The sequence below is a fragment of the Antechinus flavipes genome, chromosome 6, assembly GCF_016432865.1.
Source record: "Antechinus flavipes isolate AdamAnt ecotype Samford, QLD, Australia chromosome 6, AdamAnt_v2, whole genome shotgun sequence".
Taxonomy (NCBI): Eukaryota; Metazoa; Chordata; class Mammalia; order Dasyuromorphia; family Dasyuridae; genus Antechinus; species Antechinus flavipes.
Window position 1 is genome coordinate 257,699,499 of NC_067403.1, and position 26,481 is coordinate 257,725,979.

The 26,481-nt window shown below is 55.0% G+C and overlaps 2 protein-coding genes and 1 long non-coding RNA gene across 5 annotated transcripts; 1 reads left to right on the forward strand and 2 right to left on the reverse strand.

Moving 5' to 3' along the window:
• Positions 1-6,981: 6,981 nt before the first annotated feature.
• Positions 6,982-7,908, reverse strand: LOC127539747 (uncharacterized). Its single transcript, XR_007948029.1, has 2 exons — positions 7,686-7,908; positions 6,982-7,484 (listed from the first exon to the last, which is right to left on the reverse strand). It is a non-coding gene; the product is annotated as an uncharacterized LOC127539747 (long non-coding RNA).
• A 136-nt stretch (positions 7,909-8,044) lies between these two features.
• On the forward strand, positions 8,045-11,956 carry NDUFV1 (NADH:ubiquinone oxidoreductase core subunit V1). Of its 2 annotated transcripts, none has more exons than XM_051964052.1 (10): positions 8,045-8,221; positions 9,140-9,222; positions 9,316-9,486; positions 9,986-10,169; positions 10,255-10,444; positions 10,698-10,910; positions 11,072-11,238; positions 11,355-11,436; positions 11,529-11,674; positions 11,782-11,956. In XM_051964052.1, exons 1-10 carry the CDS (start codon positions 8,141-8,143, stop codon positions 11,863-11,865), a joined length of 1,401 nt encoding a protein of 466 aa, XP_051820012.1. In that variant the 5' UTR covers positions 8,045-8,140; the 3' UTR covers positions 11,866-11,956. The 2 variants fall into 2 exon arrangements, with proteins under 2 accessions (XP_051820012.1, XP_051820013.1); XM_051964053.1 differs by having other exon boundaries at positions 8,045-8,212.
• A 159-nt stretch (positions 11,957-12,115) lies between these two features.
• Positions 12,116-19,810, reverse strand: LOC127539746 (double C2-like domain-containing protein gamma). 2 transcript variants are annotated; one of them, XM_051964054.1, is made up of 12 exons: positions 19,660-19,810; positions 19,192-19,275; positions 18,059-18,373; positions 16,832-16,911; positions 16,664-16,735; positions 14,859-14,968; positions 13,500-13,629; positions 13,353-13,406; positions 12,781-12,932; positions 12,598-12,679; positions 12,422-12,518; positions 12,116-12,353 (listed from the first exon to the last, which is right to left on the reverse strand). In XM_051964054.1, exons 3-12 carry the CDS (start codon positions 18,345-18,347, stop codon positions 12,223-12,225), a joined length of 1,197 nt encoding a protein of 398 aa, XP_051820014.1. In that variant the 5' UTR covers positions 18,348-18,373; positions 19,192-19,275; positions 19,660-19,810; the 3' UTR covers positions 12,116-12,222. The 2 variants fall into 2 exon arrangements, with proteins under 2 accessions (XP_051820014.1, XP_051820015.1); XM_051964055.1 differs by lacking the exons at positions 12,422-12,518; positions 19,660-19,810 and having other exon boundaries at positions 12,243-12,353; positions 19,192-19,644.
• Between the last annotated feature and the right edge of the window lie 6,671 nt (positions 19,811-26,481).

Here is a 26,481-nt window from a genome sequence, read left to right on the forward strand (position 1 = left end):
CTTCTTGCTGTCCTCACTGACTTGGGAGGGGAAGGGACAGGGGCTCTGGGGGGGGGACTGTGGGTCCTGAGAGTGAACCCCAAAACATCCACCTCCCCGGGGAAGATGGGGAGCAGACTAAAGGAACACTGGTAGCCCCCTCCATCTCCTCCTTTGGTTTCCTGGCATTGAACTCTCTTGATCAGAGCTGTAACAAGGAGGGGGCAAGTGGAATTTTGCTTCGGGTGCCAACATGGTAGGGGGCAGCAGGGATTTTCCCTGGTCCTCTTCACATCTTGAACCCTCTGAAGTCAGAGTCCCCCAGGAGTGGGAGGGGAAGAGGATTGCTAGGAGAGGGGAAGGTGGAACAGAATTGGACTGACAGTGGTGGGAGGAGAAAGACCCAAGATTGGCCTTGTGCCAGCGCCCATCTGTGCTCCTCCCCTTCCTCCAACTCAGTTGGCCACAGGTCCCGAGGCTTCCAGTTTGGAGCCTGTCCCTGAGCCTTGGCCCCTAAGCATGGTCCCCTCATCCCCACAGACTCCTCCACAGCAGCCTCCAGACTCTCCCCTCAGCCTTATTTCCTTCCCTGCCCCACATCCAGTCAGTTGGCCAATCTTTCCTTCTCTCTTTCATGTCTACAGATGCCTCTCAAAACTTCCCATCAGCCTCCCCTAAGTCTTTCCTTAAGCGCCCAAAATTAAAGCCAGAAACGAGGGAAAGGAGGTTTTAATTCAAGGAGGCAAATGAACCTCAGAGTTATCACTGATCTGTGACAAAAGCCAGTCAGGAACCCGGCCCTGGGGGCCCTGCCTTGTTCCAAAGGAAGAGGGAGGGTCAGAGGGGCAAGTGAGGAGATGGACTAGGGTATATTCCTCCTTAGAGTTAATTCAGGAGCCCAAAGAAGCTCAGGAGGGAAGAAAGCCTCCGGGTCAAAATCAGAGAAGGGGGAAAGGAAAGGGATTTTCCCAGTGGAAGATCCTGCAGCCCACTGGGCCAGGAAAAAAAAAAAAAAGAGATGATGAGTTTAGAAAACAGATTATAAACCTGGTAGAGACACATCATGTAGCAGTGATGGGGGACTATCCAGATGTCTGCTAGAGCTCTCTCTTTATTTCTGTCTCTGTCTCTGTCTCTCTGTCTCTCTGTCTGTCACTGTTTGTCTCTCTGTCTCTATCTCTGTCTCTCTCTCTTTCTGTCTCTCTCTTTCTGTCTCTCTCTCTCTCTCTCTCTCTCTCTCTCTCTCTTTCTTTCTCTGTCTGTCACTGTTTGTCTCTCTGTCTCTGTCTCTGTCTCTCTGTCTGTCATTGTTTGTCTCTCTCTCTCTCTCTCTCTCTCTCTCTCTCTCTCTCTCTCTCTCGCTCTCTCTCTTTTTCTCTGTCACTGTTTGTCTCACTATCTCTGTCTCTTTTTCTCTCCTTTTCCCTGCGCCCTCTTCTCTTTTCCCTTCTCTCCCTCATCTTCTTATCCCCACCCTGGGTAAAAAAAAGAGCAGCAAAGAACTGCATAGAAGTGGGAACGTGTCCTTCCCCCTCTCTAAGGAGATAAAACCTCCCCCTGAATCTCCTCCCGCTGCCAGCAGGAATCACCTCCCACACAGGAGCAGCCCTCAAAGTCTCCTCTTACCCAGAAGGGGAGGGGGACAGTCTGAGAGCCAAGAACCTGGGGGTTGCCTCCCCCCAAAGGCAGGAGCTGATTCCCCTTCCTGGAAGGAGGAGACCCAGACCCAGGAGGAGGGGGCAGGTGACGGGGACTGCAGCAGAGCCGGCTTTGGGGGATGCAGTTTGTCCAAAGCTTCCTCTGCATCTCTTGGGGGCTATGCAATTGTCCTGTCATCTAGTCCATACCAGGGCACTAGGGGGCACCACAGTACGCTGAGTGCTGGGCCTGGAGCCAGGAAAGCTCATTTTCATGAGTTCAAATCCAGCCTCAGACTCTCACCAGCTCCGTGACTCTGGACAAGTCACCTTACCCAGTTTGCCTCGGTTTCCCCAAGTGAAAGATGATCTTGAGCGGGAAATGACAAACCATTCCAGTATCTTTGCCAAGAAAACCCCAAACAGGGACTCCGAGTGTCGACCGTGACCAAAGTGACTGACCGACAACCAGGGTGCCGCGGCTGGCAGTGGGAGGAGATTCAGGGGAAGGTTTTATCTCCTTAGGGAGGGAAAGGACACTTCCCTACTTCCATGCAGTTGGGGCAGAAGGAGGGAGGAAGAGCAGAGTCTGATCCCAGAGGAAACCCCCCCCCCCAGCAGGGCAGGTGTAGCCCTTGGCAACCAGAAGTTTACATCGACAGAAAAGTCCCAAAGAGGCGAGAGAGACAGTGACAGAGACAGAAACAGGGAGAGATAGAGAGACGGAGACAGAGAGAGGTAGAAGTATAAATAAAGGCAGGCAAAGATGTAGATTCAGAATTTACTTGTTGACCAGATCAAAGAATAATTAGTAAAGATTTCATCTCTATCTATCATCTCCCTCCCTCCCTATCTATCTATCTATCTATCTGTCCATCTGTCTGTCCTTCTATCTATCTATCTATCTATCTAAAGATAGAGAGACAAAAGGAGAGACAGAGAGACAAGGACAGTTTGTCTATTCCAAACTTATTTTAGCCTGTGGTGTGAGGGGCTGGTTTTAACCCAGTTGCCGCCAGAAGACTCTCTAGTTTCCCAGACAATCTTTATCCAAGAAGGAATTCTGGATGTCCTCAGGCTTCTTGCTGACTCTGCTTCTGTTTATTGTGTTGGGGGGGGTGGAATGGAGGGGAGGAAGAGGGAGGGGATGGGAAGGGCACAGGCTGCAGTCCTGCCCACTCTCTCCCAGACCAAAAGAACCTGCCTAAAACCACCTAACAAAAGTGGGATGAATATGGATAAAATGGGGTGAAACACAATCTGCCCCATGGAAACCTTTAATCCTTCTCTGGAAATCAGTTACATCACCTGTTGGAAGGAATTCAGGGCCCTGACCTGTGCCGGGGGAACCTCAGTGGAGGGAGGGCTGGGAGAGGAGTCAGGAAGCCCTGAGTTCAAAGGCAGCCTCAGACCTTTGCTATCTGTGGGACACTGGGCAAGGCCTTTAACTTCTGCCTGCCTTAGTGCCCTCATCTGTAAAATGGGCAGAAAAGGAGCAGCTTTCTCCCTAGGTTGTTGAGAGGATTAAAGAAGATACAATTTGTGAAGGACCTAAGAATGATTAAGCCACAGAGAGGGGCTGATTCCCTCTCCCTTCCTCTATGGCTTCATGGTCCCCTGTGCACCATCAGCCACTCCAGAACTAATAAATGCTAAAAGGATATAAACAGGTAGTTTTCAGAGGGAGAAATCCAAGCTATCTAACCATATATAAAAGTTGTAAATCATTAATTAGAGAAATGCAAATTAAAGCAATTTTGAAGTTTCATCTCACATTTATCAGGTTGCAAAGATGTCAAATGAGAAAAATGGCAAATGTTGGTGAGGTTCTGGGAAAATGGACATATTAGTACATTGTTAATGAAATTGTAAATAGGACCAGCTATTTGGAACAATGTCTCGAAAGTTACTACAGTTTATATTCCTTTCCCCTAGCTCACCTATTATTGATTGATAATTTGTTAGTGTCTTCTTTTCAAGATCATTAAAAAATTGATTTGTTAGGTCAAATGACACAAACAGACAATTTTCAGATGATGAAATTGAAACTATTTCTACTCATATGATCATTATTGATTAGAGAAATGCAAATTAAGACAACTCTGAGCTACCACTACCCACCTCTCAGATTGGCTAAGATGACAGGAAAAGATAATGACAAATGTTGCAGAGGATGTGGGAAAACTGGGATGCTGATACATTGTTGATGGAGTTGTGGATACATCCAGCCATTCTGGAGAGCGATTTGGAACTGTGCTCAAAACGTTATCAAACTGTGCATACTCTTTGATCCAGCAGTGTTTCTATTTGGCTTATACCCCAAAGAGATACTAAAGAAGGGAAAGGGAGCTGGATATGCCAAAATGCTTGTGGCAGCCCTTGTTGTAATGGCAAGAAACTGGAAACTGAATGGATGCCCATCAATTGGAGAATGAATGAATAAGTTGTGGTATATGAATGTTATGGAATATTATTGTTCGGTAAGAAATGACCAGGAGGATGAATACAGCGAGGCCTAGAGAGACTTATATGATGCTAAGTGAACTGAACAGGACCAGGAGATCATTATACATTTCAGCAACAGTACTATATGATGGACAGTTCTGATCGACGAGACTCTCTTCAACAATGAGAGGATCCAAATCAATTCCAATTGATCAGTAATGAAAAGAACCACTTACGCCCAGCAAAAGAACACTGGGAAATGAGTGAGGACCACAACAGAGCATTTATATTCTTTTTGTTATCGTTTGCTTGCTTTTTGTTTTTCTTCCCAGATTATTTTTATATTCTTTCTAAATCCGATTTTTCTTTCTTTTTTTAAATATTTTCTTTTATTTTATTTAAAAATAACTTTATATTGACAGAATCCATGCCAGGGTAATTTTTTTACAACATTATCCCTTGCATTCACTTCTGTTCTGATTTTTCCCCTCCCTCCCTCCACCCCCTCCCCTAGATGGCAAGCAGTCCTATATATGTTAAATATGTTGCAGTATATCCTAGATACAATATATGTTTGCAGAACCGAACAGTTCTCTTGTTGCACAGGGAGAGTTGGTAAATCCGATTTTTCTTGTGCAGCAAGACAACTGCATAAATATGTATACATATATGGTATTTAACATATACTTTAACATATTTAATATGTATGGGACTACCTGCCATCTAGGGGAGGGGATGGGGGGAAGGAGGGAAAAAGTTGGAACAGAAATTTTTGCAAGAGTCACTGCTGAAAAATTACCCATGCATATGTCTTGTAAATAAAAAGCTATAATAAAAAAATGATTTGTCCCTCTTTTGGTTCAATAAATGGATCTAGGAAGCAAAGAGGAGAGAATAGAAAAATAGCTCAAACTATCATGAATGTTAAAATTCACAAGCTTTTCAGAGTCACTTATGACTTGCCCAGTCACACAGCTAGGAAGTGTTAAGTGTCTGAGGCTGGATTTGACTCAGTACTTCCTCCCTTCAGGGCTATTTTATCCACTGTACCATCTGGCTTTGCCCCAGAAAGGTCATGGTTGGAGAAATGGAAGCCCAGGAAAGTGAATGATTACTTGTCACTCTCACTCTCATAAAGTAGGATTTGAATTCGTGTCCCAGGATTCTACTTCAATACTGTGTTGCTTCCCAAGTTTTGACTGATTTTGATTCATCTGTGATTTCACTGGTATAGGGACCTTCTAGAATAGAAACTTTCAACCAGGGCTGATTGGCACCTGATCTGCAATTAGTCACAGGACCCGGAGGCTGATTTGAGTGTACACGTGTTTATGATGTTGCCGCATGACCAGGAGTTTTATGTCCAGTGTGTGATTTGTGTGATGAGTGGCGTACATGCAGAAATCACACAGAAAGTACTCCCGTTGAAGTCACAAAGGGATGGAATGTAGTGGGTTGAGAAAACTGGAAGTTTGTGACATTCTCGCTCTCCTAAGTACTCGATTACTGTGGAATTTGTAACATTCAAATATGCAATTTGGCCCATGGGGAAAACTACTCTGAACATCTGACAGGTCCCATTCCCCTTCCCTGATTGATGGGTCACAACCTCCCAAAGAGAGCTCATGTGTTTGGTCCTAATGAAGTGAGAAAGAAACTCTGAAGGATCAGTTGGGTGTTACATGACGAAAACCCACAAAAGCTGGCCATCATTTGATGTCTTTCCTTGGATCTCAACTGATTTTAATGGTTGTATCCTTAATACATGGCATAGGAGTGGCACAGAGTAGGTATTTAGTAAATGTTTGCTGCAGGTCATGAGATGTGTCAGTAGGGCAGGAATTGTGGGCAGGCGGTTTTTATGGAAAAAGGGAGACTTCTCAGTAGAAACCAGAGGACCGGGAAGGCAGGATTCCCCCTTCTAGATGATGACAGTTCAGCAAAGCTCTGTGAACCCACAGGACAGTAAGGGGAGGTAATCAATAAATATTATCATGTACAGGGTCGCATCCTTGTCTGCAGGAGGAAGATGTTGTTCTGGAATTCAGATCCAGGGATGAACTCTGACCAGCTGTCCTCTTCTGGACGTTGTTTTCAATCTTGCTCTCCCTGGCTGGCCGCTCATGTCCCACTTCCTGTTGAGGACATCTGGACTACTGTCCCCTGTCCCCTGCAGACACACAACTTTGGTATCACTGGAGACTTTTCACTTACCCTGCCCCCACGGAAGCAGCCTCTGGCATCTCCAGTCCCTTAGTCCAGCTCATCGCTGACTCCAGAGCGGACTGCCAAGGAGATAGGACTGCCAATAGTTGATCTTCCTTTCTTTCTTCTTTCTTTCTTTCTTTCTTTCTTTCTTTCTTTCTTTCTTTCTTTCTTTCTTTCTCTTTCTTTCTTTCTTTCTTTCTTTCTTTCTCTTTCTTTCTTTCTTTCTTTTTTCTTTCTTTCTTTCTTTCTTTCTTTCTTTCTTTCTTTCTCTCTCTCTCTCTCTTTCTTTCTTTTTTCTTTCTTTCTTTCTTTCTTTCCTTCCTTCCTCCTTCCTTTCTTTTCCTTCCTTTCTTTTCCTTCCTTCCTTCCTTCCTTCTTTCCTTCCTTCCTTCCTTCCTCCCTCCCTCCTTTCCTCCCTCCTTCCTTCCTCCCTCCCTCCCTCCTTTCTTCCTTCCTTCCTTCCTTCCTTCTTTCCTTCCTCCCTCCCTCTCTCCTTCCCTCCCTTCCTCCCTCCCTCCTTTCCTTCTTCCTTCCTTCCTTCCCTCTCTCTTTCTTTTTAAATAAGGATAGCTTTTTATTTTCAAAATACATGCACATTTAGTTTTTGATATTCACCCTTGCAAAACTTTGTGTTCCAAATTTTTCTCTCTTCCTTCCCTCCATGCCTCTCCCGCAGACAACAAATAATGCACTATAGATTAAACATGGTCAATTCTTTTGGTTTTATTAAAACTTTTATTTTCAAAACATATGCATGGATAATTTTTCAACATCGACTCTTGTAAAACTTTGTGTTCCAAATTTCTCCCCCTTTTCCTCCCCATAGATGGCAAGCAATCCAATATATGTTAAACATGTTAAAACATATGTAAAATCCCATATACGTATACATATTTCTACAATTATCTCACTGCATAAGAAAAATCAGATCAAAAAGGAGAAAAATGAGAAAGAAAACAATGCGAGCAAACAGCAACGGAAAGAGTAAGAACGCTATGTTGGGGCCCACACTCAGCTCCCACCATCCTCCCTGCGGTGGAGACGGCTCTCTCCATCACTGAACAGTTGGAACTGGTTTGAATATCTCATTGTGGACAAGAGCCACGTCCACCAGAACTGACCACGGTATATTCTTGCTGCGGAGCACAATGCTCTCCCTTCCCTCGGCATTAGTTCCTGTCGGTCTCTCCTCTGCAATCCTCCTGCAGGGCGTTTCTTTCAGAACAAGAATATTCCATAACATTCATATACCACAACTTCTCCCCCCTCCCCCTCTCCCCTGGGCATCCCTCAGTTTCTGGCCCCTACAAGGGCCGCCGCAGACAGTTTGCACACGTGGGTCCCCCCCCCCCCCCCCACGATCTCCTTGGGATAGAAGATGGACAGTTCCTTTACACACATTTCCCCATTTATTACCAACAAGGCCCTTCGCTTTCTGCATGTGAGCGGGGCCCTATTTATCTCCAGACGCTCCCAGGCGGCTACATAGTAGCGTAACCTGGGCTCCAACCTCATTTTCCGCCACCAGACGGCGGCAGGCAGAGGCCGGAGGAGGAGCCTCAGAGCGCAGGCGTGAGAACCTGCCAAGGAGCCCGCGCTCCAGGAGAGGCCATACTACAATTCCCAGAAGGTCCCGGGACAGAACGGCGCGACGCAGGCGGACGGACGCCAGCGCGGAGGCGGAGCCTTGCGGTCCCGTGACGCCAGCGCGCGATGAGGCGTGTGACGTTAAACTCCTGCGCCACGGCCCGGGCTTCTGCCTGTCCGCGGAGCGAAGGTGACAGCGGGAAGGTCCGCGCCTTGGGAGGCAGCGGCGCCGCGAAACCTCGGTCCTCCTCCCGCCGCCCGCGCTCCCCTCTCCGGCCCGCACGATGCTGGCGGCGCAGCGGCTTGTGCGGGGGGCGCTCTCCTCCAGGAGTCTGGCCCGGCTTACCTTCCAGGAGGTGGGGACAGTAAGTCCTTCCCGCTGGGTCCTGCGGGGAGGGGGCGGGGTCACGGGGGCGGGTGTGGCCTGGGGCGGGACTACTGGCTCGTGTGGTGTCAGGGAGCGGTGTCACTGGGGGCTGGGAGTGGGGAAGGGGCGGGACTTATCGGGGGACCTTGGGAGGGGGCGGGGCTGCTATCAATGGGAGGAGCCTCTTGATTACTAAGTGGTCACTTTGGCCCCGGTCCAGCTGTCAGGCCCCCCCAAGCCCCTCTCCTCCTCCTTTCCCATCTGCTTCTTGGGACCACAGGCAATGGGGGCAGGTTAAGGGGCTGAGCTCAAGACCACCCCTCCCCCCACCCTGTGTGACCCTGGACCAGTCACTCAGCCTCAGCCTCCGTTTTCTCATCTGCACAATGGACCCGGCATAGCGGGGCAATCAAATGACGTCAGCTTTGGAAAGTGATCCCCAGAATGCCGTCCGACCCTTATTATTTAGTATTATCATACCCGGGAGGGACCTTGGAAGTCGCCTGGGCAGGGAAACAGCCCCGACTGGTGGTTTGGTAGGAAGTGAATCCGGTCACTCCCTGGTCTGGATCTCAGCTCTGGGGGGGGGCACGCCCCCTCCCCAATACTGTGACCTTAGGTGACCTTGCCCTCCCAGCCCTCCTCAGGCTGCTTTTGCCCCAGGGACATTTGACCTTGAACTGTGTCACCTCATGTCCCCTCTGCTGGTCACTCTCAGTGGACTTTGAGCTTCTCCTGGAGCTTCAGTCTTGAACTGAGTTTGAGTGATGGGGGCCGTGGGGGGGGCAGAAAAGGAATGAAGGCTGGAAGGCATGGGGGGGTTCACTGAGGGCAGGAGGGGGCTCCCACCCAGGCCCCCCCACCCCGGACCCTGCCTCCTGCACCACCGGCTTTCCAGAGCCTCTCTTCTCCACAGGCGACCCCCAAGAAAACAACATATGGGTCCTTGAAGGACGAGGACCGGATCTTTACCAACCTGTACGGCCGCCATGACTGGAGGTGCTGAAGGGCTCTTGGGCCTCGCTCGGGGGGAGGGGCCGGGGCGGAATTGTCTCCGGGGGCTCATCCATCCCCCCCCCCACATCCCCACAGGCTAAAAGGGGCCCTGAGTCGGGGTGACTGGTATAAGACCAAGGAGATCCTGCTGAAGGGGCCCGACTGGATCCTGGGCGAGATCAAGACCTCGGGCCTGCGGGGCCGCGGGGGGGCCGGCTTCCCCACCGGCCTCAAGTGGAGCTTCATGAACAAGCCGTCTGACGGCAGGTGGGGCGGGGGGGAGGAGGAGCATGGGAGGTGGGGGAGGAGATGGGGCTGGTGGCAGCAGCAGCCCCAGCCTCACCTGGGGCCCGCGGCTTCCCTTCCCCCAAGACTGCTCTGAGGCTTCCTGGGGCAGGAGTTCGGTCTGTGCCAGTGGGAGGAGGGGGCTGTGCCCTCCGTGGGGGGAGGAGTTCGGTCTGTGCCAGTGGGAGGAGGGGGCCGTGCCCTCTGTGGGGGGAGGAGTTCGGTCTGTGCCAGTGGGAGGAGGGGGGAGGCCGTGCCCTCTGTGGGGGGAGGAGTTCCCCCTTGAGCTGGGTTTCAGGCACAGGCTGGGAAGGCTGGTGGTCGTGGCGGAGGGGACAGCCAAGGTCGTGTGGGTTGATGTGGAGACTGGCAGAGCCGGCGGATGCCAGAGAAAGCCGCGTCCCTGGGGATGGGCAGCGGGGGTGACGTGGGAGGGGACGCTGGGCGCTTACCCTGGCTGACCCATCCCCGGCTCCCCCAGGCCAAAATACCTGGTGGTGAATGCGGACGAGGGGGAGCCGGGGACCTGCAAGGACCGCGAGATCATGCGGCACGACCCCCACAAGCTGGTGGAGGGCTGCCTGATCGGGGGCCGGGCCATGGGTGCCCGCGCCGCCTACATCTACATCCGGGGCGAGTTCTACAACGAGGCCTCCAACCTGCAGGTGAGGGCGCCGCGCCGCGAGCCCCTGCCCACGGCCTCCTCGCGCCCGCCCCTCTCACCGCGCCCGCCCCTCCCCCTCTCCCCAGGTGGCCATCCGGGAGGCCTACGAGGCCGGGCTGATCGGCAAGAACGCCTGCGGGTCCGGCTACGACTTCGACGTGTTTGTGGTGCGCGGGGCCGGGGCCTACATCTGCGGGGAGGAGACGGCGCTCATCGAGTCCATCGAGGGCAAGCAGGGCAAGCCCCGCCTCAAGCCGCCGTTCCCTGCGGACGTGGGTACGTGCCCACCTCGGAGGCGCAGAGGGAAAGGCCGCCAGCCACCGCGGGGCTCCGTGTGGAGGAGGGGCTCCCCAGGAGCCTGTGGGAGGGCTCGGGGACCTGCCCCAGTGGCGGAGGTGGGAAGGCTCGTCCGGGCCCTCTAGGGACCCCCGACCCCAGGGTGCGCGGGGCACTGCACCCCCAGCAGAGGGAGGGAGGGGTCGGGCTCCCTGTGGCGGGGCCGGCGGCCCAGACCTCTCTCCGCCGGCAGGCGTGTTCGGCTGCCCCACCACCGTGGCCAACGTGGAGACCGTGGCCGTGTCCCCCACCATCTGCCGCCGCGGCGGGTCCTGGTTTGCCAGCTTTGGCCGGGAGCGGAACTCGGGCACGAAACTCTTTAACATCTCGGGCCACGTCAACTACCCCTGCACCGTGGAGGAGGAGATGTCGGTGCCGCTCAAGGAGCTGATCGAGAAGCACGCGGGTGAGGGCCGGGGCTGGGGGCCGGGGGAGGGAGCACCAGGGCTGGAGGCCGGGGGAGGGAGCACTGGGGCTGGGGGCCGGGGGAGGGAGCACCGGGGCTGGGGGCTAGGAGAGGGAGCACTGGGGCTGGAGGCCGGGGCTGACCGGTGCTCTGGCCCCCAGGTGGTGTGACCGGAGGCTGGGACAACCTGCTGGCGGTGATCCCCGGGGGCTCCTCTACCCCTCTCATCCCCAAGTCTGTTTGCGAGACGGTCCTGATGGACTTCGATGGGCTGATTCAAGCGCAGACGGGGCTGGGGACGGCCGCCGTCATCGTCATGAACCGATCGGTAAGGATCGGACCCCCGCTGCCGGAAGCCTTGCCCTCGGCCTGGGGGAGGGGCTGTCCCCGGGTCCTGCCCCTGCACTGCCCCTGCCTCAGCGCCCGCTCCTCCTGCCCCCTCAGACAGACATCGTGAAAGCCATCGCCCGCCTCATCGAGTTCTACAAACACGAGAGCTGTGGCCAGTGCACGCCTTGTCGGGAGGGTGAGCACCCGGGCGGGGGGTGGGGGGAGGCCTGGGGGGCCGGCCGGGGCGCGAGGGGGAGGCTACCAGAACCCCTTCTCCCGGCCCCCCAGGTGTGGACTGGATGAACAAAGTGATGTGGCGGTTCGTCAAGGGGGACGCCCGCGTGTCTGAGATCGATGCCCTCTGGGAGATCAGCAAGCAGATTGAGGGCCACACCATCTGTGCCCTGGGCGATGGGGCCGCCTGGCCTGTGCAGGTACTGGGGGCGGGGCGGGGCAGGGAATGTGGGGAAGGCCCTGGTGGGAGCAGGGGATCCTTTGGGGGGCCTCTGACCCTGAGCTCCCTCCCGTTCCTCCCGAGCAGGGCCTGATCCGCCACTTTCGCCCCGAGCTCGAGGACCGGATGCACCGGTTTGCCAAGGGCTACTCGGCCCGCCAGGCGGCCTAGGCCGGAGCCCGCCACCCTCCTCCCCCTTCCCGTCCTGGTTTGTGTGAATAAAGTCAGGGCTGCCCTCGGGCCGCTCCTGAGTCTCTATTTAGCCCCGTCTGCTCCCTGGGGGCTTGGGCCAGAGGGAGGGGGGTCCCATCGTGGCTCTGCTCATCGGGCCCGGGAGCTCGGCCTAGAGGGTCTCACCGGGGCCGGGTCAGCCCCACGGGCGAGGGGGCCACAGCCTGAGAAATGGGCACAGCAGAGCCTCCTGCGTTGAACCAGTGTTTATTGGAGAGTGCAGGAAAGGAGGGGAGCCGCCCCAAAAGGGCCCATGCAGGGGCTCCTCCGCCTTGCTCCTCGCGGTCCCCTCCGGGCCTAGTCGCCCAGCTGGGGGTGGGCTCCGTCGAGCGGGTGCCAGAGCTCCAGGCGCCGGTCGCTGCGGGCCAGGCACTCGCGCCAGTGCCGAAGCTTCTCCCCGGTGGAGTTGATGCTCAGCTGCACCCCGCCTGGGGGAGTGTGCCCGTCAGCCGTGCCCCGGGGCCGCCCGCCCCCCGGCCCTGCCCCCGGCCCTCACCGATGAAGTCGTTGGCCGTGCCCAGGTCATAGTCCCACACCGACACCAGCAGCGTCTTCTGGGCGAGCTCCTCCCTCTGCCCCGCGTAGAAGAACTCCTGCGCACACGGCCTGGTCACCGGCGGCCCCGGGCACCTCGGGGGCAGGGCCCGGGGCCCGGCCAGGCCCCCCACTCACCTCATTGAACTCTGGGTTCAGGGTCTTCTTCCGCACCGTCGTCTTGTATTTGGACTTCTTACCCGCGTTTGGTCGGAGGAAGCTGAGGGGCGAGAACCGGGGCTGGCTGGGGAGCGCCCAGATGGGGGGCCGGGGGGGGTTTGCATCCCGGTGACCCGGCTCCCAGCACCCCCGCTCACTCACATGCGCACGAAAGGGTCCGAGTACCCGTTGGCATCCATGGGGGCCAGGTGGGCGCAGCGTAAGACCCCGACCAGCAGGCCCCCCCGCTGGGAGCTGTAGCAGAGGGACAGCAGAATCCGGCCCCGCTCCTCCCCCGCCGCTTCCACCTCCTCCTGCGGGGCCGGGGGCAGGTCAGGGGTCTCCAGGGGAACGGGCCACATGAGTGACTGCTGCCATCCTAGCATTCTTTGCCAGCCCTGGTGGCCTGGCTCTGCCCTGGAGTGGCAGGGACACGATCTGCCCCCCAGGGGGCAGTGTGGGCCGCAGAAGTGGGCACTGGGTGGAGGCCAGAAGAGAGGCAGGTGCCCCCCCCCCCCTCCCCCCTCGGCACCAGCCCTGCGGCCGCCATGGATGTCCTGACCCTACAACCCCGTCTCGGGGGTCCCTGCCCTCGGCTGCCGCCCCAAGGTTAGTCAGGAAGGCTGAGCCTGAAATAGCTGATGGGGGCCATGGAGGGGCAGCCCCCGAGCCCAGAGGCAGGACTGTGGCAAGGTGAAGGGGCGTTCTAGCCCCGCCCCGCCCAGCGCACCTACCTCCTCATACAGGGCCATGCCTCTGGCAGTGTCCAGGCTGCGGGGCCTCTTGCTCTGAAACCCCACAAGGCAGAAGGTCACGGGCACCACAGCCCCTCCCCCAAGTTCACCCCTCCCCCACCCCTCCTGCCCCCTGGCCTCTCTCACCAGGCGCCTCTTCTCCAGGCAGATGTCGAAGCTCCGGGTCAGGTTGGGCGCCAGCTTCTTCAGGGGCACCCGCAGCTCCCCCAGGGGCTCTGCCCGCCTCCGCAGGCGCGACTCCTCGCACACGCACAGCCTGCCCCCGACCCCTGCCCGTCACTGCTCCGGTCGGTCCGGGTTCCACCCTCCCGGCCCAGCCTCTGGCCCCTCCCCCAGGCTGGGGTCCCCTCTGCTGTCTCCGGGCACCCCCCCCCCCATCTTCATCCCGATGCTCCGTCCGCCATCTCTCGGCTCCCAGGAGTCTCAGGGCTTCCCAGTCAAGCCCCAGCTGGCAATTTTTGCACCCGGAGAAAAGGGCAAACCCTCGATTTCAGTTTGGTTGTTGGCAGGAACCGAGGAGGGGAGGAGCCGGGAATACTGGGAGGCAAGGCAGCGGCTGAGGGAGCTTCCACCTGGGGGGGATCAGGAAGTGGCCCCCTGCTCTCTTCCCATTTTAACTATTTTTAGTCAAGTGTTTCCACGTATCTGAAGGATTGAAAATGCTGCTGGTGCCCCCTGTAAATTTTGGCACCCTGGAGAAGTGCCCTGATCACCTCACCCTAGTTACAGCGGAGTCAGGCTGTACTTTGGGGAGGGCCTACAGCCCCTGGTTACCCCCAGTCACTCCCCGGTGCCCTCTTGGTGGGCGCATGCCCCTTTCTGCCATCTGCCCTCCTAGGCCGGCCTGGTATCCCACTCCCCAGTCCGCTGCCACGGTCCATTCGGGCATCTGGAGCATCGCCGCCCCCCCGCCCTGGGCCACGCCAGGGCACGGAGCCCCGGGCAGCTACACCCAGGGCCAGCGGTCGGATCCGTGGCGGGCAGCAGGGATCGCCAGTGCTTACCTGGCCCTGGCGCGGGTCTATAAGCACTCAACAGACACGGTTTCCTTCCAGAGCCTGGCTGGGAGCCGTGAGGGATCTCTGGGCATTGGAGCTTCTGCCAGGCCCCCTCCAGCTGGCCCAGGCCTGCCCTAGAGCTCTCCCAGGGCCCGGGCCTTCCCTCACTCTGCCGGGGCCCAGACCACCCCCAGGACCAGCCCCCTTCCCTTCCGGCCCCACCTCTCCCCAACAGCCCCAGGAGGGGGCTCCGGCCTCATTTTTGGTGGCTGCGAATGTACTGCCACCTTGGGCGGGGGAAGGGGTGGGGGAGAGGGGGGAAGGAGGGCCATCCAAGAACGTTATGCCCAGGGAGGCTCCAGCAGGGGGCCCGAAGGCTGACTGAGCGCTCCCTGGCAGGGTGAAGGACCCAAAGGGGCGGCAGGGGGCCCAAAGGCTGAGCGCTCCCTGGCGGGGTGAAGGACCCGGGTGGGCGGCAGGGGCTCACCGCAGAGTCTTGCGCCCGGCGTCCTGGCAGGTGAAGCCGTGGTAGGTGAGCGTCTCGTCCCAGTGCGGCCCCCGGCTGGCCCGCACCGTCCGCGTGCGCAGCTGACTTGCCTGGGAGGAAGGGGCAGGGTGGCTGCGAAGGGGCCCGGGCCCAGCTCCCCGGGGCTGGGAGGCTCCCGCTGCCGCCTCTGGCCCGGGCAATGCTGAGCTTGTCCTGGATAAGCCGGCTGCCCTCTGCCCGCCGCCCTCCAGACTGCCCTCCGTGCGGTTCAGAGCGGGGCCTTCCCCTGCCCAGGCGGGACCACTCCCCATATTCTTCCCTTCCCGTCTCCCCGTCCACCCTGCTGGAGGCTGCGCCCGTGACCAGGATCAGGAGGAGCCCGGGAGGCCCCCACCGCTGCTGTCTTATCCAAAATGCCCTAATCATGCCCCAGTCCCTCTGCTCCCTGCTTATCCCGCCGCCTTCCCCAACCATTGTGGGAAGGGCACGAGCTTGGAGCCGAGGGCCTGGGTCCGATCCTGCCTTAGCATTCACTCCCTTGGGCTTATTAGCCTCTCAAAGCCTCAGTTTCCTCATATGTAAAATGGGAACAAAAGCATACTATCTACCCCAATTTTTTAAAATTTGGAAATACTATTTAAATGTGAGATTACGAATATTGTTGTCGCCTCTTGCCCAAGAACTTTTCAAGGCCCTCTCCTTTTCTGACATTCGAGGTCCCAACATCCCCATCCAGCCTTAGCTGCCCCTCGCCTCATTCTCCCCATCTTCATCCTGTCCGTGTTTATGCTGTAGCCCCCCCTCCACAACAAAGTCCTACTCATCCTTCACGACCCCGAAGTCCACCTCCTTCGGGAAGCCTTCCCGGATCTCCTCTGTCCGACTTTCTGACCTCTGGGCCCACGGCATTCCGGGCCCTGCCCGCCTCCACCCCCTCCAGTCCGTGTAAGCTCCCGTTCATGGCTCCCATGACACTGCTGCTCACCCAGCCCCCTCCGCCGTCCCTTTCTCCTCTTGCCTTCGGCCTCTCCCAACACCAGTGCTCCCCCCCTTCTCATCCTGTGGCCAGAGTGGCTGAGCTTCAGCTTCTTTGTCCTGCCGGTCCCCGATTTCTTTGGGTCTTCTCCCTGCTGTCCCAGGGAGGCCCCACAGTCTTCTCCAGCCCAGTAGGAAGCGCTGGTCCTCCCCTGCTCAGCTTTCCTTAACGTGCTGCTGTCGCGGCCCTAGAGCCCCATGGGAAAAACTATCGTGCTGACTCTGGGCCTCTGTGGGCAGGGGACGCGGCTGTCGTTCAGTGTCCAAGTTTGCCATAGCTTTCCTTCCGGGAGGAAACGTCTTTGAATTTGAATTGAATACTGGCGCGGTTGGCCATTTCCTTCTCCAGCTCATTTACAGATGAGGAAACTGAGGCAAGTGACTTGTGCAGGGTCACACAGCCAGGGCGTGTCTGAGACTGGATTTGAACTCATGAAGAGGACTCTTCCAGGCTCTGGCTAATGCTCTAGGCGCTGCAGCGCCACCTGGCGGCACACAACCCCAGCCTGTGCCCTAACGTGCTCTGGACTGAGGGGGCAGTGGGATTTTGAGAGAAGCGCCCCTGCTCCAGCACTCGTCCCCCGGCCACCGGGCTTCGCTCCCTGACATCCGGGAGGTTCCTGGAGGGCGGGGCAGGATGGGGGCTCCCACGTGCCCGCCAGCCCCGGGGGCCCTGGCTCCCTCGAGTCTGTGCCTTTCCTGCTCTCGGCTTCCTCTCCTCGACCCCCCCTCCCCCCAGTCCCCCTTCCCCAGCCCTTCCCCGTCACTACCTTGCTCATTCCCGGCAGCAGGTTCGCCTTCACGAAGGTGTCGATGGAGCCCGAGTCCAAAGGCTTCAGGCCCTGGAGGACAGTTTCCCAAAGGGGAGGAGGGGGCAGGAGGGGGAAATTGCTGCCCCCCCCCCCACTCCCGGCCCCGCCCCCGGCCCATCCTCTCACCTTGGCTCGATGGATCGTGCAGTGCAGGACGCAGTTCTGCTGGTCCAAGAGGAGGGTGAATTCAAGGGAGCCCAGGGCGGCTGTGGAGGGAGGGGGCCGGCCGTGAGCTCCAGGTTCTCCTGGCTTCCTGGAGGTCCCGATGGCAGTCCCCCGTCTCCGGGAAGCCTTCCTCAAACGGCCAGAGTTCTAGCGCCTTCCCTCCGCCACGGTTGCTTCTCTATCCCGTCCGTGGCCGGCGCTTCCGGCTGTCCGGTGGTTAGCGCCCTGTAGGCGTTTCTAGCAATGCTTATTGACTGACTGGGGGCTGAGGAAGGGCTTTGGCTCAAATCACAAACCGGCAGGGGACGGGGCGCGGGTGCGAGGTCTCCCAAGAACTCGGGTCTACGCCCGGGCCGGGGGCCGTGTCCACACGCTCTGAGTTGGAAGGGCGGCAGAGGCGGGGGGATGCCCAGGACCTTCCCGAGTCAGCTCCCCGCGGCCATGTGACCTCTAGCCTGGGTTCTATTGCTGTGGCCCCCTCCCCCAGGGAACCGGCTGGGCTGAAGGGAGGGTCACCTTCTCTCTGACGCAGCCCTGACAGCACCTGCGGCTGGGAGCAGCTGTGCGTGTGAGTGTGTGTGTGTTGGATGTGTGTGTGTGTGTTGTGTGTGTCTGAGTGTCAGTGTATCTGAGTGTTGTGTCTGAGTGTGTCATTGTGTATGTGTGTGAGTGTGTGATTTGTGTGTGAGTTGTGTCAGTGAGTGTGTGTATGATTTGTGTGTTTGTGCTGTGTGTATTGTGTGTTTGAGTGTCAGTGTGTCTGAGTGTTGTGTCTGAGTGTGTGTGTGTCAGTGTGTGTGTCTGTCAGTGTGTCTGAGTGCTGTGTGTGTCAGTGTGTCTGAGTGTGTGATGTGTATGTGTCTGTGTGTGTGTGAGTTGTGTGTGTGTCTGTGAGTGTGTGAGAGAGTTGTGTGTGAGTGTGTGTGAATGTGTGCGTGAGCGGGCCCAGCTGTCTAAGAGCAGCCCGGGTGGGGCCGTGGCTGGGATGTACGTTCCAGATGGGAGATGATCCTGTCCCAGCTGGGTGCGGGGCTGGGGCGGGAGCTTCTTGCCGGGGCCGCCTGAGGCAGCCCAGGTGAGGGAGGGCAGAGTGCTGGGGCTCCCTCCCCCTCCTTCTCCTCCCCCTTCCCCTTCTCCCCTCTCCTCCCCCTCCCGCTCCCTGACAGACCCCAGGGCCCGAGCGCTCACTGCTGTCATCCGAGTCTCCATCCTGCTCCTGCTCCGGGCCCAGGGGCAGCCCGGGGGGCTTTGCGGGCGGCCCAGCTTCCTCCAGGGGGCTGCCCGAGGCTGGCTCCGGGGCCGGCCCGCTGGGGAGGGCGCGCAGAGGGGCGGGCCGGGGCCGGAGCAGGGCGGGGGCGAAGGGGTAGAAGTGGGGGAAGTAGTCGGAGATCTGGCGGATGGGGCGGATGGGGCCCGGGCTCACGTTGATGGCCATATGCTCCTGCATGGTGACCTTCTCCCCACGGGCGCCGGCCATGGCCACGGGACGCGGCCACAAGGTCCCTAGGAAGGAGTTCCCGGTGCCATGTGGGGGTTAACCCGGGGAGGGGGGCAAATGGGAGGCGGGGGCCGAGAGAAGGGAGAGGCCGATGGGAGGGAGGAGGGACAAAGGGAGGGGATAATTCCGTGGGGAAGGTCAGCGCGGTGGGAAGGACCGGGCAGAAGGGGGGACTCTGGGAGTGACCCCGGACCCCAGCTGGCCGGACTGCGGGGGAGACCCCTCAGGAGGACAAGCCCTCGGGGCTCTGGCCCAGGCCAGGTGCTGACTGACAACCTATAGCGGTCCGGGCGGTTTCCGGCGGTCAGCTCAGCTGGGGGGGGGGGGGGCGGGAAGGGGGACTCTGGGGGCTGGAGATGGACGGACCAGACCCCAGGTAAGGTCACGTGCTGTTAGGGAGGATGGGAAGGGCTTCTGTTTGTATTTGGGGGGGTCTGTGGGGTGACCTTGGAGGGGAAGTCTCCTTTCTGGGGACACGTCTTTCTCAGGGGATGGTCTTTTGGGCGGCAATGAGGGGGAGGTTGGGAGGTCTCGCCCACGGGAGCCCCCCCCCCTCCAATCTGGGGCAGGTCTGTCGGGTTTCTGTCGCGGGCGACAGGTGGGGGGAGGAGCGGTTCTTCCCCAGTGGGATGGCGAGGGGGGAGGCTAGGTGTCAGGAGAGGCGGGGGCTTGCTCCCGGTTCTGGGGGGATGTCTGCCCCAGACGGAGCGCCCCCGGCAGGGTCTGACACGGGTGCGGGATCGGGGGCTTCGGGGTCTCCTGGGGGGCTCTTGGGGTGCGCTGTGCCCGGGCTGCTGAGAGCGAGGAGGGCGGGGGAACTCACCTGGTTCTTGGACGGCCGAGCAAACACAGCCGGACCGACTGCCCGCCGCTCCGGGTCCGAAGCTACGTCCGCCGCCGCCGCCGCCTGCCTCCCACCCGGGACCCGCGTCAGTGACCGCCTCGTGTCCTCTCCGGCGCCGCGCCGCGGGGACACGCGGGGACGGGCGCACTCACCCTCGCGCACACACTTACCCTGGCCCCGCTCCCCCCTCCCAGATCATGAACTGCGTCCGCTTCCCCCGCCGCCAGCCGACTCCCGCCCCCTCCCGGCCCCCGCACTGGTGGCCCGGGTCCGCACGCTCCGCGCGGGCTCCCTTACAGGGAGGGGTGTGACTAACACGGGGCCCGGGGAGAGCTTGCCCCCGCCCGAACCCCGCCGCCTCCTTCCCTTCCCCGGATGCCCCCGACGCCCCGGGCTCCTGCCCTCCCCCCTCCCTCCCCCATCGCCCGCGCCAGCTGGGACACATACGCCCTCCTGTAGGACACGCTGGCTCCGAAGGCCAGGCCCGGTATGGAATCACCCGGGCTCCGGGACCCAGGACTTTTCGCAGGCTTCTCGGACCGAGCCCCCCTCCCCTCCCCGTGGTCTGGGCCCTTCCCTCCCCCCACACCTCTGTTGATCGCCTGTGAAATGGAGCTATTTTTGCAAAGTAATTTATTCTTGCTAACTGCCAACATAGGTGAGAAATGGAACGGAGAGGGGGACAGGAAGCGTTAAGGGGGAGAGGAGGGGAGGCTGGGAGGAGGCTGCAGCTGGCGGACTGGAGAAGGGAAGGGCTGACTTAGTTCTCCCCCCCCCCCCCAGCCCCTCCCCTTTCCCTAGCTATCTAGTCCCTAGCTCCTAGCTGTTCGTGCCATGGTCTAGGAATATCCTGTTTCTTCCAGGGCTTAACTCTTGAGGGCATCGTGAGTACTTTGCCCACCTCCCCTCCACACGCCCCCGCAAGCCTCCCAGCAGAGGCTGGCCCCTCTCGGAATCCGCTCTGCTCTGGCTCTCTCCTTTCCAAGGATCTGAAACCAATCTGGAACCAAGGGGCTGCCTTGTTGATCTACACAGCACAGAACCCCAAGAGCAGACAATGTCCAGGCCCGCCTTTCACAACACCCATTGGCAAGCCAGGGGTCCTGGGAGAGACCCACAGTCATACAGCAATAGTCTAAGGCTCTAGAACTGGGCCGGGTCCAGAGCCCTGGGTCAGTCGGTCAGCAAGTAGTCATTAAGCTTTGATTATGTGTCGGGCACTCTGCTGAGGAAGGCCCAAACCAGTGCCGTCCTCCCTTCCAACTGGGGAGACAACCCGGAAGAGATGGAGAGCAAAGGATTCTCCAGGCCTGCTAATTACTCCTTCCTTCCTTGAAAATCATGGGTTCATCAAATCAGTTCCAATAGAGCAGGAATGAACTGAACCAGCTACACCCAGGGAAAGAATTCTGGGAAATGACTAGGAACCATTACATCGAATTCCCAATCCCTCTACCTTTGCCCGCCTGCATTTTTGATTTCCTTCACAGGTTGATTGGGCATTATTTCAACGTCTGATTCTTCTTGTGCAGCAAAACAACTATGGACATGTATACATATATTGTATTTAATATATTTTAACATATTTAACATGTATTGGTCCACCTGCCATCTGGGGGAGGGAGTGGGGGAAGGAGGGGAAAAATTGGAACAAAAGGTTTTGTAAGGGTCAATGCTGAAAAATTACATATATATATGTACACACATATATATATATACATATACATATATATATATCGTGTAAATAAAAAGCTATAATTAAAAAAAGAAGAAAAAAAAAAGAAAATCATGGATTCATGATGCTGAGCACAATGAGCCGAACCAGGAACACACTGTACACAGTAACAGCGAGATTGTGCAATGATCACCTATGAAGGACTCGGTTCTTCTCAGCAGTTCAGTGATCCAAGGCCATCGCAATAAACTTTGGCTAGAAAACATCTGCAACCAGAGAGAGAATTATGGAGACTGAATGTACATCAACACATGCTAGTTTCACTTTTTCCCTTTTTCTTCTTTTTTTTTCCTCCCTCATGATTTTTCTTGCTTTGTTCTGATTATTTTCTCCCGACATGATTCATAAAGAAATGTGTATTTAAAAAAATGTACATGTATAACCAGAAAAAAATAAATAAAACAAAAAACAATCATGGATTCATAAGCTTAAATCTCTAGAGCTAGGAAGAAGCTCAGCGGCCAGCTGGTCCAAACCCCCCATTTTACAGATGGGGACACTGAGGACAAGGGTCATAAAGAAAGTAGGTGACTGAGCTGAGATGTGAATCCAAGTCCCCTGTCTCCAAACTTTGTGTTTATCCCACTACATCATGTCATCTGTAACACTGAGTTCTTAGAATTGTGGTGGATGACTGCTCAGTTACCAGTCTTTCATAGTTGATTATCTTTCCTATATAGTTGTTTCCTGTATAAATTGTCTTCCCAGGTGTTCCAGAAACCATCTCTTTCATTTCTTACAGCAAAATGTCCACATTGCTAATAAGATTGACCCACACATTGCCAGAACTTGTTCTGTGGGAAGACTGAAGGAAAGTGTGGGAGAGGAGAGATTAAGTGATTACCAAACCGAAGGTCTACAGAGCCATTGTGTTCTATGCCTGTGAAATCTGGGCACTATACCAGCCTCGTGCCAGAAACTCAATCGTTTCCATTTGAATGGGAAGATCACTCAGCAGGACGACCCGGAGCTCCTTTTTCAAATGAAACCTCCCAGCACTCCAACTTTCCTGCAGAAAGCACAACTCCGCTGGGCTGGCCACACTGTTTAAATGCCAAATATATGCTTGCCAAAAAAATGATTTTTTGGAGAACTCACATAGGATGAGAGCTCACAAGGTGGTCAGAAAGAGCGGTATAAGGACACTCTCAAGGTGTCTCTTTAAGAACTTTAGAATCAGTTGGATGACATGGGAGACACTGGCAAAGGACCACCCAGCATGCCGTGCCCTCATCAGAGAGGGTATTGTGCTCTAAGAGCAAAGCAGAATTGAAGTAGCCCCAAAGAAACGGGAGATGTACAAAATTAGAGAAACTATCCCAAATGCCCATAGGGACTATGTGTGTCCGCCCTATGGCAAAGCATTCCAAGCTTGTATTGGTCCGATACAGTAGAACACACTGTAACTAGACACTAACATGGTGATATCATTTTGGTCCTCCTTAAGTACGAAGGCCACCAACCAACCCACCAGCTAATAACTTGCTTGTCCATTTGGCAATTGATGGGCACTCCCTCGATTTCTAATTCTTTGTCACCATGAAAGGAGCTGCTATAAATATTTTTGGTACATATGGGTCCTTTTCCTCTTTTGTTGATTTCTCTGGAGCCTCGTAGCAGTATTGCTGGATCAAAGTGTATGCAAAGTTTAACAAACTGTTGAGCACAGTTCCAAATTGCTTTCCAGAATGGTTGGACTAGGGGCAGCTAGGAAGCACAATGCATAGAGCACCAGCCCTGAAGTCAGAAGGACCTGAGTTCAAATGTGACCTCAGACACTTAATACTGCCTAGCTGTGTCACTTAACCCCAATTGCCTCAGGGGAAAAAAAAGAAAAGAAAAGAAAAGAAAAGAAAAGGAAAGAAAAAAAGAAAAGAAAAAAAAAAGGTTGGTCTGGTTTCCAGCCCCACCAACAAAGCATTTCTGTTTTCTCACAGTCTCTTCCTTTGCTGTCATTTTAGTGTGAGATGGGAGTGTGTTGTTTTAATTTGCATTTCTCTAATTATCAGTGACTTACTATTTTTTTTAATATGGCTATTGATAGCTTTCCCCTGAAAATGGTCTGTTCCTATCTTTTGACTATGTTGATCATTAGAGGGTTTGGCCCTAATCTTTATAAATTTGATTCAGTTCCCTATATATCTTAGAAATGAGACTTTTATGAGATAAATATCCTGGAGATTCTCTCACCCTCCCCACCCCCAAGTTTTCTTCACATTTCAGTTGCATTGATTTTGTTTGTGCAAAAACTTTTTAATTGTATATAATCAAAATGATGCATTCTTCCCTTATCCATGTATCTGACAAGTAATTTCACCCATATTTCAAAATTTGCTTGTGATGTCATTTATGTCTCAATCATGTATTTATTTTGAATGGTACATGGTATGAGATGTTGGTCTATACCTAATTTCTGCTAGACTACTTTCCAGTTTTTCCAACACTTTGTTGAATAGTGAGATCTAGCTGGGATCTATGGATTTATCAGACACTAGGCTAATGTGTTCATTTGCACATTAGGTTGTATGTACTTAACCTATTCCATTGGTCAACCATTCTATTTCCTGATACCAAATTGTTTTGATGATTACAGCTTCATAATTATATAGGTATAGTCTAATATATGTATATGTAGAGAATAGTTTGAAATCCAGTACTATTAGATTTTATCCTTCTCCTTTTTTCCTTTTTCATTTATCTCCTTGATATTTCCAAACTTTTGTCCCTCCAGATGAGTTTTCTCATTATTTTCTTTCTAGCTCTCTAAAGTAATTTTTTTGGTTGTCTGGTGGGGCACAGGATACAACGGCGGGCAGGTGCCGAGGGCCTCGGTTCTGGCTTTCCTCGATCATTCAGCCTAATAGAGATGAAAACTGCAACCACAGGCAGCGTTGGGGCCCCTTATGAGCTCCTCCCTTCCTCTTCACAAGGGTTAGGGGTGCAGCACTGCCACGATCTGGAATACCGTGTAGGATTGCATTTGGCCCTCCCTTCACACCAGAGAAGTCTGAATTTTTTCTTTTTCTTTTATGGGTGTTTACAGTACCTTATTATAAAATTTGGCTTCCTCTTCTACAACCTACATCTATTTTATGTATTCCTGAGTTTCTAACTGTTCTGTGCTGATTGCTGGCCTTCCTGGGAAGTCTGTGACCACCCCCAAAACTCTTTACAAATTCCCAATCACTTTTTTATGCCGAACCTCAATATATCAGAGCCATGGTAGGGAAAGTTGAGATGTGGAAGGGACAAGTGTACAGGCCACAAGGAGAACGCACTCCTGGAAAGGTCATCATGGGAGATCTCTATACCTTGGGGCTGCTCAGACGACAAGAGGACCATTTCCAGAACTATTCTCGTCATCGTTCAGTTATTTTAGTCATCTCTGACTCTTCGTGACTCCAGTGAGGGTTTTCTCGGCAAAGATACTGGAGGGATTTGCCATTTCCATCCCTACTTTATTTGATGGAAGAGAAAACTGGGGCCAACAGGGTGAAGTGACTGGCCCAAGGTCTCAGAGAATTGTTGAGGCCAGATTTGTCTTCCTGACTCCGGGCAGGGACCCTATCCTCTGCTCCACCACCACAAAGCTCGCTCTTGGAACTCCTGGACTAAAGAGAGCCCTGCCTTGGCTGGTCAGAGAGCTGGCCCTTGGGAATCTCTCGGATGTTGCACATCTGAGATGAAAATTAATTCCGTGTTCTTCATTTGTACAAACTTGTCTGCTTCCTCAGGGAGTAGAAAGACTATAATGGGTGAGTGAAGACATGTTATGTTCCCTCTCCTTGTCTCCAAGTCCTTTTCTGGATTAATTGTTGTTCCAGACTTGATACCTGCTGTATACATTGAATACTTTTTCTAGAATGGACCCTTTGACTCACATTTTGGGGAGAGCAGAGATATGAGATCCACTTTTGTTTTGTTTATAGCCTTTCCTTAGAAGTTTACTACAGAGTGGGGGTGGGGAGAGAATGAGAGGGAAAGAAAGAAGGGAGAGAATGAAGGGAGGGAGAGGAGGGAAAAAGAGAGAGAACAAGAGACAAGGGAGGAAGGAAAGAGAGAGGGTGGAGGATGGGCATACACATAAAGTAATGTGTTTTAAAAATAAATTGGAGACAGTGGATAGAGCACCAATCGTGAAATCAGGAGGACCTAAGTTCAAATATGGCCTCAGACAGTTAACACTTCCTCGCTGTGTGACCCTGGGCAAGTCACTTGACCCCAATTGTCTCAACAAAAAATAAATATTTACTAGAAAAAATTTAATAATATTTTTTATTTTTCCAATACACACAAAGCTAGTTTTCAACTTGCAAAAACCTTGTGTGTATAGGCTTGCCTTTAAAAATACTTCACTAACTGTATTTTGATAGAAGCAGTTTCCTTTGTGTGCTCTATCACTTATTTTCTACATGATTCGGTCCCCCAGGCTTCGGCAGACCTCTAAAGGAGTCTGTGGTACAAAAATAGCTGCGTCTCTGGTTGACGGCTAGTTGGAGTTCCAATCCTGCCTCTGACACACTCACAGCGGCTGTCACCTCCCATCAGATGGGTCCCTCGGGGCCTGGCAGGAGAAAACAAGGGGAAAGCGATAGTCCCGGCTGCTCATGCCTGCGAGGGAGATGGCTCCTGTTCCTCACTCTCCTTCCACCCTTAAATTTTAGGCTTTTGTCCAGGGAAAATCCCCGATTCCGATTTCCTCCTGCTTGGGGAAAATCACTGAGCTTCGCTTTCATTCTCTTGTAAGCCGGCCTGTAACCCCGAGGAGGGGAGAGGACGATGTCACCTTCGGCTCCCAGCCAACCAGCAGCTCCAGTTCTTTGTCCCCTTGGCTCTGGGGCTTCTGCGGGCTTTGGCGCCTTCCTTCCCAGTGGGAAGGGCGATGCTGGCCCCCATCATGGTGGGGCTGTCACCCAGCTCCCCTTCATCTCCTCATTTCTTGCCTGCACTCCCTGCCCTCTTATCGCAAGGAGCAGAAATCCTGTCCAAACCTCCCCGCCCAGCTCCGGTTCTTGTCCCTTCTGAGGTTCCCACTTTCCTTCCCCTTCAGAGAGAGAGCCACCTCTCTTGTCCCGGGACAGTGATGGGATCGAGTTAAATGAAGTATCTTTAATCCAAAAAATCACCTACACAAGAACAAGTTCATGGAAACACGGCTGGGCAGTGGCAGTTTGTCTGAAAAGAAACCTAAGGATGGCTGGGAGGGAGCTGTCCCGCGGGGCAATGGAAGGCTGGCCCTCCCTGCAGGCCTTCGCCCAGAGATGGGAGGGTCCCGCTCAGCGACGGCTCAGAAATTTCTGATCTGATTGGAATCTGATGGATTCCAAACCAGCGGGACAAGCCGACCCAGGGCCAGTCGGCCTCATTTGGAATACTCCGTGTATATCTATTAGGGCTGCCGAGATTGGGAATCCAAGCCAACGAATACCCATGAAGTCCCTGCCGGGAACAAGAGCCAGAGAATACGAAGACAGAACAAAGTGGATCCTTCCCCTCGGGGAGTTTCTGTTCCACAGTAATGAACCAGGGACGAC